The 13,422-nt window shown below is 42.7% G+C and overlaps 1 protein-coding gene across 7 annotated transcripts in view; it reads left to right on the top strand.

The window, feature by feature from the left end:
- ACTN1 (actinin alpha 1) overlaps window positions 1-13,422 on the top strand; it is a 92,826-nt gene that overhangs the window by 47,733 nt on the left and 31,671 nt on the right. For all 7 annotated transcript variants that reach the window (XR_014501822.1, XR_014501823.1, XM_083398362.1 and 4 more), the window contains exons 3-7: window positions 1,430-1,549; window positions 8,156-8,242; window positions 9,439-9,526; window positions 10,453-10,531; window positions 13,085-13,166. Coding sequence is in view for 5 of the 7 variants with exons in the window: in XM_083398362.1 (XP_083254488.1) it covers window positions 1,430-1,549; window positions 8,156-8,242; window positions 9,439-9,526; window positions 10,453-10,531; window positions 13,085-13,166 (456 nt within the window). In the remaining 2 variants the exon portion in view is untranslated. The remainder of the gene's footprint in view (window positions 1-1,429; window positions 1,550-8,155; window positions 8,243-9,438; window positions 9,527-10,452; window positions 10,532-13,084; window positions 13,167-13,422) is intronic.

The raw sequence follows: 13,422 nt of genomic DNA, 5'->3' as shown, positions 1-13,422 counted from the left end.
GGACACAAATGACTGAAGGGAGAGTGTCTATGGGTGCTTTTCTGTTCAGAAGCGGCATGTGCCTGCCCAGAACACATCTCTTGTCTCCTGACATTCATTTCTCTTTCTGTGCTTTTTTTTAAAAAACGTGCAATCTTTTTGAACCCAGCCAGCATACTTTAGGAAAGTCCCTTGCTGCATGCCTGGCACTGTGGCATATTCAGTCTTGTAGCTGGGACCAGGGCATTCTTGATGTCTTCAAGGCCACAATGACTCCTCTTTTCCTGTAGGAAAAAAACCCAGCTTGGAAACCCCTTTTTTCCATTTAGCAAAAGAGGATCACACATAAGACCCTTGTCAAGTGTCGGTGATCCCCTTTGAAAGTGTAGGACAAGCGCCCACTTTGTTGTGGCATCGTGTGGTAAAAAATGCCATGGCCACAGAAGAAGTCAATAGGGTCTTGTCAGAAGAAAATGGGGCTGTTGTTCTGTCTCTCTCAGCTTCAGTTTTCATTGCTCTTGGCTGCAGTTCAAAGTAAACACTAAGTATAAAGGCTGGGCACGCAGTAATTTAAAACGAAAGGGTAAGTAACAGCAGGAAAGCAAGGGTGGTGGTGCCCTGAATCCTTTGCTGTGCAGGTGGGTTCATACCCTTCTACGAGATTTTTTACTGATGGCCATTTGTCCTGGGACCTATTTAAAAGTGGTCTTGGTGAAAATATGCGCATACATTTCATACAAAAAAATCATGTGGAGCCAAGCCTCCATATGCGAGTGTTAATCTTGCATTTAGTTAGAAGTGTGCTCTGTATGAAGACAACTGAGTGCAATATTTAAAGCACTTTGTATTCATTTGGCTGGGTTCCTATAACTGTCCAGCATGAGAGAATTGCTCTTTAATTTTACTGGAAAATAAAACATTTTCATTTTTGAGGCATATTTAGGATTATTAGAGCTGTGGTAGCTAACCTGTGGTCTTCCAGATGTTGGCATAGCCAATGAAGGGATTCACAGTCCAGCAAAATACAGAGGGCAACAGATTAGCCACCTTGCATTAGGGGAAAACATGTGATAGTGTCCTCCTGGAACTATACCACTTGAGGGTACATGTGTGCTGACTGCATATTTAAATCTTTCTTTGCTGAAAAGCTCCCTCCTACTATGAATGAAGATTTTAGCTTAGTGTTCTCTCAGTTTCTTATGAGCTGGGTGTTCATGTGGAGAAGCGTTCAGACACGTGATTCCTTTGATTGCTTTCTGAAATGATATGGTCTTTGTGAGTGCATAACATATCAACTGTGAACACAGCTCTGTAGATTGCAGTTGTGGTATTGCAATAAAAGACAAACGGAAAGTTTCCCAAGGTAGACTGTGTTCTTTCGGTTGTATATCAGTTGTTTACTGAAGTGGAATGAAGAAGTGGAACATAACTCTTTTCTCTTTCTGACTAGGTGAACGTTTGGCTAAGCCAGAAAGAGGCAAAATGCGAGTGCACAAAATCTCGAATGTCAACAAAGCTCTGGATTTCATTGCTAGCAAAGGAGTCAAGTTGGTATCCATTGGAGCAGAAGGTAAGTCAGAACCCACAGCAATGGGAGCATATAAGGCTACTAAAATTATTACAGGAACTGGCCAACTTTTCCACTACAAGGTGACGGTTGTACTACTGTGGTGGTGATTGTTATGGAATCCCCTAAGTTCAACATATGTGTTTAGCAAGCAAAGACTCTTGAGTCCTGTGTGGGACTGCAGATAACCATATTACACGTTGAGCACAATTGCTAATCTGGTTTCTACCAGGCTCCCCAACAAGTAATGTCTACCAAAGTCCAGAAAGTGTGTGGAATAAAACTGCACTGGATATTTGATGCAGTGCACTACAGGTAGATTACCTATTTTGAATCCCTTTGTGATTTATGTTGGCTAGAAACTTGCAGAACACAGGGTTAGATTGTCTGGAAATTATCCCTGTAAAGCTTCAGAAAGAGTTGTGTTCTCCATGCTCCTTCTGACATTTTCATACACTTCCTGGATAATTATTCTGCTTGATTATACTTGAGGTTGTGGGCTAGGAAGCCAGATAGGGGGACGTGCTTCTGTCCAATTCGAAAGAGAAATTTTTCACATTATGCCATAATCCACTAATTCACAATCATGGTGAACGACATCTACATTTTGCATCTGGATGTTGGCTTAGAGATCATGCAGCTTTTCAAAACTAAAACTCCAGCGAAAGCATTAATGATATATGTTATTACAAACTCATTTGCTTATGTAGCCTGAAGTGGCATGGCTCTCATCTCTATGGAATGGTCTAGGGTCTAGGAATGGGGGAATATAACGAGGGTGTGTGTAAGGTTAAGGGGTACTTTAAGGTTAAAATATGTTACCATCCATCTGTCTCTGGAGACAATGGAGGAGTGCACCTTTGGGGGTGAGGTCAAGCTGTTGGATGGTTGCAGTAGCTGCTGTGACTGTAGAGACCGATGCAGGAGAGACATGTTTTGTTGCAGTTGGGGCAGATAAAGGCATCTGGTTGTGCTGCTCCAGATGCACCATGATGTTTCTTCTCTCTGAGCATGAGGAGTTCATACGTTAGTCCTTAACTTCAGCATGAGGTATTGCAAGAGTCGGGGCTGTACCCTGGTCAATGTGTTTCATGAATCTGCTTTGTTTCCTCTGACTTCTGCCTATATGAATGACAGAATCAATCCACACGTCAGAATAAATGCATGCCTGGTGTGTGGATTCCTGCCTCACCCTACTGTAGACATTTTGTTTTGCATGAAGATGTTATCATAGCAGTTCAGTGGGCATCTGGGGCTGACTGACAGCTTTCTGGTGCGAGGACTGCCCAATGAAAAGGCTTATAAAGTTTTCCAGACTATGAATTTTAAAAGGACTCAAATTAAGGCTTTAAATAGCTGTCACTGTTGTAAACTAGAAAGTAAAAATTAATGAGGCAGGCAGAATGTATTTAATGTGGCTCAGGCAGGAAATGCCACATCAGGCAGGTAGTACTTAATGAGAAAATCATCTTGAGTTAGTACCAAGTTCGGGGTTGTTGTTGTTTTAAATCACCCTTAGCCATAATTTTTTTTGGTCCAAAGCTCTCCAGTGTCATTCAGCCTACTGAAAGGTTTCAGCACCAGGCTGCTGTAGATCATATAACCCCAAAACAGCAGCATCACAAGTTTGAGAAAACAGGAATGCAGAATTGATCCAGTAAATGGCAACATCAAAATGGCTTTCTGTGTGGTGAACAAGGAAATGGCTATTGAGAATTAGAAAGGAATATGAAAATAATTATTTACACAGCCAATTGGCTTAAAAGAAGCTCTTTGCTGGTGTAGTTCACAAACTATTTTCCACCAGCCAATGAGCTTTTCATCCTTCCTGGATCCTGATTAGCTGCACACCAAAAGCTCACGTTTGATTGCAACATACAGTTAGAGTTAGATACTACTGGGATAATAGATAAGCATTTTTATTCTCCCATTCATGCATTTCCAACATATCAAATAGCTATCAGCTTTTCAGACTCTGGAGCCCTGCTTCCATGGTATAACACTGATCTGAAATCCAACTATGTCAGCAAGGAGAAAACTTAAGCTTTTAGCTTGTAATAATGAAACAGTGTTGCTTGATCACAACCTCCTACCAGCATAGAGATCTATGCAAATATGCAGGGCTGGCTGTTATTGGGCAGAAGACACGTATTGCTTGCAGCATTAAAAACAGGCAGCTGTTTGTTTCTGTCTTCTTCCCACTCATAACTGGTGAAGTGCGGAAGTGACTGACAGGGCTATGGTCTGTTTTACCTCAATTCTATACATCAGCCAAACCTATTAAAATTGAAGCCATAACAAACACATGTTCCAGCTTACATAAGCTTATATATAATGTTTTTAAGCTCTATCTCTCATGTTTCATTTAGTTCTCAGGCTAGAAGGATGCTCTTTATTTCAGCTGCAGTCCATGAACCGTTTAAAGCAGCCACTGGATAGTTAACATCCCAATGCAGTGGGATGTTGCAATGTGCAAGGCAAGGAGTGGGATAAGACTAGGTACAAAGGCCTTATGCTAATGCATCCTTCGGTATCCTCTTGGTCCTCCAAATGCTTTTGGACTACAACAACTCCTATTATAGCCCCGCATCAGGGCTGTTGGGAGTTGTGGTTCAAAACATCTGGAAGGCATCAGGTTAGTGAAGGCTGTGCTCGTGCAGGATTGAGAGTCATCATGGTGCATTGTGGCAAATGGCAAACAGGGATGGCACAACAGTGCTGAGATGAGAAAGTCCTGGCACAGGTTTTGAGACGAATGAAGGGGGACATGGCAGAGACTGGACAAGTGAATGGTGGTGCTACCCATAAGAAAGAGAAGAAGGAGCTTGTACTAGTTTACATGCTAGTGCAGCAGCCCTATAGGCTGGGTTCCTGGAAGTCCTTGTCCCATTGACACCAGTGGAATGAAGCTACCAGTTATTTTGTCTTAATCATAGAATCATAGAATCATAGCGTTGGAATAGACCACAAGGGCCATCGAGTCCAACCCCCTGCCAAGCAGGAAACACCGTCAGAGCACTCCTGACATATGGTTGTCAAGCCTCTGCTTAAAGACCTCCAAAGAAGGAGACTCCACCACACTCCTTGGCAGCATATTCCACTGTCGAACAGCTCTAACTGTCAGGAAGTTCTTCCTAATGTTTAGGTGGAATCTTCTTTCTTGTAGTTTGGATCCATTGCTCCGTGTCCGCTTCTCTGGAGCAGCAGAAAACAACCTTTCTCCCTCCTCTATGTGACATCCTTTTATATATTTGAACATGGCTATCATATCACCCCTTAACCTCCTCTTCTCCAGGCTAAACATGCCCAGCTCCCTTAGCCCTTCCTCATAAGGCATCGTTTCCAGGCCTTTGACCATTTTGGTTGCCTCTGGACACGTTCCAGTTTGTCAGTGTCCTTCTTGAACTGTGGTGCCCAGAACTGGACACAGTACTCCAGGTGAGGTCTGACCAGAGCAGAATACAGTGGCACTATTACTTCCCTTGATCTAGATGCTATACTCCTATTGATGCAGCCCAGAATTGCATTGGCTTTTTTAGCTGCCGCGTCACACTGTTGGCTCATGTCAAGTTTGTTGTCAACCAAGACTCCTAGATCCTTTTCACATGTACTGCTCTCAAGCCAGGTGTCACCCATCTTGTATTTGTGCCTCTCATTTTTTTTTGCCCAAGTGCAATACTTTACACTTTTCCCTGTTAAAATTCATCTTGTTTGTTTTGGCCCAGTTCTCTAATCTGTCAAGGTCGTTTTGAAGTGTGATCCTGTCCTCTGGGGTGTTAGCCACCCCTCCCAGTTTGGTGTCATCTGCAAATTTGATCAGGATGCCCTTCAGTCCATCATCCAAGTCGTTGATAAAGATGTTGAATAAGACCGGGCCCAAGACAGAACCCTGTGGCACCCCACTAGTCACTCTTCTCCAGGATGAAGAGGAACATTGATGAGCACCCTTTGGGTCTGGTCAGTCAGCCAGTTACAAATCCACTGAGTGGTAGCATAGTCAAGACCGCATTTTACCAGCTTCTTTACAAGAATATCATGGGGCACTTTGTCAAATGCCTTGCTGAAATCAAGGTAGGCTACATCCACTGCGTTCCCTTAATGATCTTGTGGTTTTCACTGCCCTTAGGTTTTGGAAACCCAGCCAGATGGGCAGGGTATAAATAATAATAATTATTATTATTATTATTATTATTATTATTATTAGGTGGGAGGTATATGCATTAATGTTTGCCTTCCTTTAGAATTGAAAGGGTGGTTAATACACAGCAGTTTAAATATGCTAAAGATGTTGAATGAATATTGAACACATATTCAGTTGTGAGCAAAACTCTGCTTTCTTACCCACCATTTAGTCCTCCTGACACCTGTTTTCATAGAATCAACCTCCTTTCTCCACTTCTGCGTGGCTAGCGGTTGGGTTGCCTCTCAAAGTACATTCCAACAGCCAAGAAATCATATAGATCCTAACAGTGAATTTTCAGCTTGTCATTTAAGACTAGGATAGAGGAAGGAGACTATTTTACACTCCAGAGGGTTAGGATTACTAGATTGTGAATGTGATGGCATTTCAGAACCCTGTTATTTCCAGCCACCAGGTTTAATTCTGAAATATTCAATATTTATTGCTCCTCCAGCTGCTCGCCAAAGACATGAAAATACTGTCTTTATTTGCATAGCCTGTTAGCAGAGAATAGTTGTAATAAAAGCAATGGGATGGAAACAAATTCACTTGAGCAAAGCAATTTTTTGTTTCCTATGTGTCTGTTCTGTTCTAGTTCTTTAAACAACTCTCCCTCCTTCACTGAATGTGCATTTCACTAAGAATCTCTTAGTGAATCTCTGCTTGCTAATAGTGCTGCAAAAAACAGCCTTGGGTTATTAGTGAAGAAGGGATTCTTCAAGTATATATGGATATTTGTTTCTGAGGCAAGACTAAAATATATTTTCCTGCAAACAGGGGTCTTGAACTTTCTGAAGGATGGGGAATGCTTTTGTTTTAGACCCCACCCCTTCTAATATCATTTAAATTGGAAAGGGGTTGCACTCTAGCAAATGTTTGTTAGGAGAAACAAACTCCTTCCCCTTTCCCCCAACACAAAAGACCCTCTTTTCTTAAGGGGTTGCAATGTGGGTCTATATATACTGCTCTTCCACCAATTTGCATGGTGGTGTGATTCTGATTGGCTGGCTTTGGCAACAGGTACACCAGAAGCATTTAGGGATCATCATCATGGGGGAAAACCCCCGCTGCATTGGCACAGAATTGCTTGCTAAGTTTTATCATGCTGCTAATGCGGTTTATATCTGCTGCCACTTGTAATTTGAAGACCACCTCTGAACAGACAGTATGTTGGTGGGCGGTGTCATGAGCTTATTCAAGGGGGCAGGAACTAGTGGGAATCCCTTAGTAGCAGATTGGGAAAGACAGTGCACACAACCTTCTCTGGCCTTCACTTCTCCCAATATCCTCAGAATGCTTTCCACAAGCAATAATGAGCTCATTAATAGTATCTGCTGAACTGCTTATTAAGTGCAGTTTTGTAGAGAGGGAGAAAATTCAAATGGACAAAGGAACCACATTGCAACAGAACTAGTAATATACAGTTGAGCCCTTTGATGTTCTCCTTCCCAACTTAATGATTGCAGATCTTGATCTCAATGAGGGTATTTGCTATTGTTTGTAACTCAGTGCAACAGCATTATCTATTTGCGGTTTAATTTGCATCACGTACCTGGCACTTGTTCTCTTGTGAATGTGAAGGCAATTTTTGAATGGCTGTTGCCCAGCTACGCTTGCCCAAAATAATCATGGTGTTTGATTGTTATCCTCAACCAATAGTAATCTCAATTCTCCCAGTCCCAATCCAAATAGCAACCAAAATAGTCTCGCCTAAAAGCACAAGGAAGTTATAAGCAGACCCTGGGGAACCCTGAGGTTTTCAGAAGTTTATATAGAGTGGATTGGCTGGATCTCTGTAAATAGAAGAACTCCACATTGCAGCATTTTGTTGCAGGTTCCACCTGGATATACTGATAGCCATCTCAATGTGCCTAGCGCTGGTCCTCATTCAACTAAAACAGCACCAACCACACATAAGAGAGTTATCAGCAGACTTGGGGAAATCCCAAGAACTGGAGAAGTACCCCCCCCCACACACACACAAAATCTGTTGGGGGAAAAACCTTTTAAGAGGCTGGGGCAACCTCCCAAAACAATCTAATGAGAAGTGGGCATGGATTTTTTAATTTTGGTGTGTAAGGGGATAGAGACTTAATGGGAAGTGGGATTATAATGGAATCCCAGAGAAGGAGCAGTCCACTCTGCAACATTTTGTTTGCAAGCCCCACTTGTTTTGAAACATGCTCGCGGAGCACCCTGTTGCAACAGATCAATAAAGATCAAGCTTCTCAATATTCTCTGGTTGGCCTCTGTTATTCTCTCCTACCAACAGGGAACCTATGTAAGGACTCTATATGGGCTCTTGGATACCCCATAAGGGAAAAGGGCATATTTTTATTTACAACACTTGTGACTCTTGTTTACCAAAGTTCCAGAGATGTTTTGAGCATCGGTAGCAGCTGCTGAGAGGGTATTTTTTTCTTTTGCAGAAATTGTTGATGGGAATGCGAAAATGACCCTTGGAATGATCTGGACCATCATCCTCCGTTTCGCTATTCAGGATATCTCAGTGGAAGGTACATCCCAACAGGCCACCATCTCTCACAGAAGCACTTGTGGAATATTTTGTGTGTTATGTATTTCCTAAATAGGTAGCATACGAAGCTCCTGTACAGATTGTCATAGCTGGCTATCGTCTATGGGAAGGGAAATATTGCCCCCAGAGCATGATCCAGGAAATAGCAGGTGGTACTTCTGCTTGCTTGGTGGTGTTACTACGATGCCGACCATATTTACAATGACGAAATCCAGGGCTCAGACACCTCCATTTTATTGAATTCAATTCACTGCAGACCATTTCCCTGATCTGGAAGGCCATATTAACTAGTGTCCTGAAGGCAGAAATGTGAGGTCATGAATTGAGCTCAAGGGGTTCCTGAGAACAACTGAGATAATTATGTTCCTGCTAGCCTACAATGCAAAACCTCTCCTTTTCTTTTGCATTGATACATCCCTCCCTCACACATAATGCAGAATTAGATGGGCAAAATTACTTACTTTGTGGAAGGAGCTATTTTGACTGATTGAGCTACTAGGAAAAAACATCCTGTGCTAGATTTGAAAAGCAATAGTTCTAGCATAGAGATTTTAGGGAACTGTTTACCCTTTCCAAGTGTAATGTTTGTGCTAAATAACATGTTCTGCCAGCACATCACTTAAGTCCTTTGTGGACTTTCTGTGCAGCCTGCTTAGCTCACTTGGTTGGAGCACGGTGCTGAAGAAACCAAGGTTGCAGGTTCGATCCCTGTATGGGGCAGCTACATATTCCTGCATTGCAGGGGATTGGACTAGACGATCCTCAGGGTCCCTTCCAACTCTACAGTTCTATGATTTGGAGCCTATGTAATCCTAAATATTGTTGGGGTTTTTTTTAACTCTGTACAGCACTTGATCATGAACAACTGGAAGAAAAGGTCCCCCCACAGCCTGCACTACAGTGTAAATCAGGCATAGGCAAACTCCAGCCCTCCAGATGTTTGGGACTACAATTCCCATCATCCCTAGCTAACAGTGGTCAGGGATGATGGGAATTGTAGTCCCAAACATCTGGAGGGCCGGAGTTTGCCTATGCCTGGTGTAAATGGAAAGAGTTGCTCAAATCCTCCTCAGTGGCTTCTGACGTATTAATGGTCAGGATGAAGAGGCAGCTTTAAAACCCTAGTGAAAGAGCCTCACAGAGGTTGGCTAATACTTGTACCTTTTTGTTCCCTAGAGACATCTGCTAAAGAAGGGCTTTTGTTGTGGTGTCAGAGAAAAACAGCCCCATACAAAAATGTGAACATCCAAAACTTCCACATTAGGTAATGTAAAGGTGATGGGGAGCAGCCTGTGACTTGTAGTCTTTGCATGGCCTAGAGGATTTGGAAGCTGCCTGGTCCTTAGCAGCAATGTTAAGACCATTTGCAGTGGACTTGCCATCACAGTCCATTAAAGGCCCTGTGTGTGTGTGTGTGTGTGTGTGTGTAGCAATTGTACTCTGAAAGCTGCCCTACCAGCTCAGGGGAAAGGGCTGAGGCCACGAAAGGCTTCTTCCCACACTAAAACCGGCACACAATGATGCCTTTATTATCCTCATATCTTATGTAAATTAAAGTGCTTGTGCTGTTTACTTTTGTACTTCCAAGTTTGTGGATACATCAACAAACAAAACTGCATTCCTGGCTTCTTAAACCATAGTTTAATAACCCAAGAATGAGTGTTGCCCCCCCCCCCCATATACCTCCCCTGCATATCACATCATTCCTATAATTGATGCACCAAACGTCGATGTCTGTAACAAGGAATGGTGCCTTAATGCTGATTTACTAACCAGGATTTTAGACCATGTTCAAATGAGGAACCCTCATTTAATGTAACTGTAGTTTCAGCTAAACGATGGTTTAGCAAGCTGGGGATATATTGTGGCTGTATAAATACGAAATGGCATGTAATCCTGTTCTTGTACACATAATCTCCTTTGGCCTGTCATCAGCAGAGGATAATTTATTGAGCCAATCCAACAGCGATCAGTAAAAGAATATATATTATTTATTTTTATTATTCACTTGGCATTAGAAACCTCAGAACTTCTTTTTACATACTGAAGAGTTTTGTAGTGCATTGTGGAAAGGCTTCAACTGAAGCAGAGGTGAAACTTACTCATGCTCTGATTCTTACTGAGTAAAGGACAAAAAACAAACCCCATTCCTGAATGAGTATAGTTAATGGTGTCCTATCTCTCTCACAGCTGGAAGGATGGCCTTGGTTTCTGTGCCTTGATTCACAGACATCGTCCAGAACTCATTGACTATGGAAAACTAAGAAAGGTACCTTCTTATGTTTTGGGATGTTCCAAGTTCAGATGTCGTGGCAGGATGGAAACCTGTGCTGGCAACTTGGATAACTAGCTTGCCCATAAGATGAGAGAAAGGAGGTCTCTGAAGAGCTCAGATGTTTTGGTTTACTTGATTTCTGTCTGTTAGTTCCTGGTGGAGATTTAGACTAGCAGCAGGTAAGGAAGTCTTTGGGCTTTGGAAACACAACTCAGGTAATTCCCAAAGTTAGACTGGCACATTCAGCCAAGACACATTAGAGACTAATATTTTCTTAGGCTGACTGAGCTTATCATCCAGGTGAAAATTGGGCTTGACATCCTTGGAGAAAGCATGTGGGTGACCAAGCCCAGAAATGTGTTTTGGGAAGCTGTAGTGGAAAGCATGGCTCCAATTCCATAGTGGAATGCATAGTTAGCGGAGTCATCTGCTGCTTGTTCAAAACTGCATGGTTGTCCACATTACTTCTTCTTTAAGCTACAATTGTAAGCCCCTTGGGTTTATAATGTTTGGAAATACTGTTGTAAGCTGCTCTGAGCCATGCAATAAGGTAGGGCATAGATCAGATAAATACCCCTTTGCTTACCCGGCTTAAATCATAATAGGCAGAGGTAACAGGAAAACTAAATTCTGCTGCTGGGCAGACCTGGGAATGTGGTTGCCCAAAGAGGCATCATATATTCCTTCCCACTGTCTTGTAGAAGCTGTAAAGTTGCTATAGCCCCATGGTAAGCCATGAATCTGATCTCCTTGTTCGTTAAGGAAACTGGATAAAAGTGTAACATTTTTTCTCTAGTAACCTAAGAAGCATGTCATCTTGGTCAGTAAAAATAGCATATATTTTTTTGTGACTGACATCACCAGCCCTGATTATTTTAACAGTAACCAAACCATATATTTTACTAGGTGAGGTTCCTTGCATCCCTGACAGACATAGCTAACAGTGGTTGCTCGTTCCTCCTACCCTGCTTCAACAGTTTTGCTGATTCGCTGTTGATAGAAAGGTGGTGATTGGTGGCATTATAATTATTGCCATGGCAACATCATATGAAGTTGCTAGGAGGGGAAGATGTCTGTGCGAGTCAGCAGTTTTATGCTGAGGTAGGCGAGATGCAGTAAGAGACTCTAGCATTCATTTCTTATGTCAGCAAAATCAGCATGCTTGTGATAATATTGTTAGCAACCAAAAGTGAAATGATCCTTATAGTAACTAAGGTTCCACACACAGAGACCCCTCTCGTGACTATACCTGAGCGCAGCCTGGCTCTGTGTTCATGGGTCTATATATACCTAAACTTCCTAATAACTAGAGTGTATGCTGTATGGTACTCTGAGAAAGATACCTCAACAAGTATACTTGTCTCAGACAGACAATCCCAAGCTGTCCTCCCTTTTGGTGCAATTATTTGCACCCTTACCTTGGTGTAGGCCTCATTTAGATCAGTTCTACATGCGGGTGGCACAAGGGACGCGGGTGGTGCTGTGGGTTAAACCACAGAGCCTGGGACTTGCCAATCAGAAGGTCGGCAGTTGAATCCCCGCGACGGGGTGAGCTCCCGTTGCTCAGTCCCTGCTCCTGCCCACCTAGCAGTTCGAAAGCACGTCAACGTGCAAGTAGATAAATAGGTACCGCTCTGGCGGGAAGGTAAACGGCGTTTCCGTGCGCTGCTCTGGTTTGCCAGAAGCGGCTTAGTCATGCTGGCCACATGACCCGGAAGCTGTACGCCGGCTCCCTCGGCCAATAAAGCAAGATGAGCGCCGCAATCCCAGAGTCGGTCATGACTGGACCTAATGGTCAGGGGTCCCTTTACCTTTTTACAGGCTGCAAGTCATGAAAAAATTGTTTTTGTATCCTCAAATTTTAACAAAACAAAGGTAGATATTTCAACTAACATATCCAACAATTTTGGATACGAGAAGACAGAACAAAGGAAAACTGGGGTGGCCCTCATCTTCTCTAACCTGTTTAACATTCAACTCAAGAGAGCCCACTGAAACAAAAACCCTATATAGTGTAGTGGAGTATAGTGGAGATTCTATATGCGTAGAGGGCGGCTTCTCATACTGCACCTTACCAAGACAGGGCATTAAAAAGATTTGCACCTTCTCTATTGCAACTTACACAAATCAGGGACAAACGTCTTAAGCTGACAGCTCTCCTGCTCAGTACTGGTCCAGGAAGTAAGCAGACTAGTGGAAAGGGGAGATGACGGAATCTGTGATGTCCTTTCAAAGTTCTTAAAGAAGATGTTACAGAGAGGCCTTTTGGAAAATGCACATAGCCCTCATAGTTGCCCTTTACTGCATTTGTGGTGGTGGGAAGTGGAGGTCCTGTCAACACTCCACCTCCTAGTTCACTAGTAGAAACAATCTGACCTGGTGTGTTAAGTGCATATTTTTGTGGTATGTGCAACTCAATGTTGTAATTATCAGTTAGTCTAGAATATGACTCTAATGATCTCACTTATCAATGCCCTAGTATGGTATATAAATTGTTTCTTCTGCCATGTTTTTACATATTGCTAACTTAAATTATTTATTTCCTAGGATGATCCTCTCACTAACCTGAACACAGCTTTTGATGTGGCTGAAAGGTACCTAGATATCCCCAAGATGTTGGATGCAGAAGGTAAAGTAGAATCAAATTTTGATTTATTTCCCCCTTCCCCCCCCCCCACAAGAACATTCTACCTCTACTTAACTAGTTCTTCCAAAAGTACCCCACCATTCTTATCAGGTACCTAGACTAGAATAACTGCAATGTTTTTTCCCCATTGGCTGGATGCTATCCTGATAACATTTGAATAACAGCACAAGAAGTGTGGATAATGGAAGGTTCTATGTCAGGGCCCCTAGGGAGCAGCAGCATGGATAATGGAACCTTC

Source organism: Podarcis tiliguerta (assembly GCF_965153285.1).
Source record: "Podarcis tiliguerta genome assembly, chromosome: 1".
NCBI classification, from domain to species: Eukaryota; Metazoa; Chordata; class Lepidosauria; order Squamata; family Lacertidae; genus Podarcis; species Podarcis tiliguerta.
The sequence above is the reverse complement of the archived record's forward strand: the minus strand, read 5'-3'. Positions and strand labels throughout refer to the sequence as shown.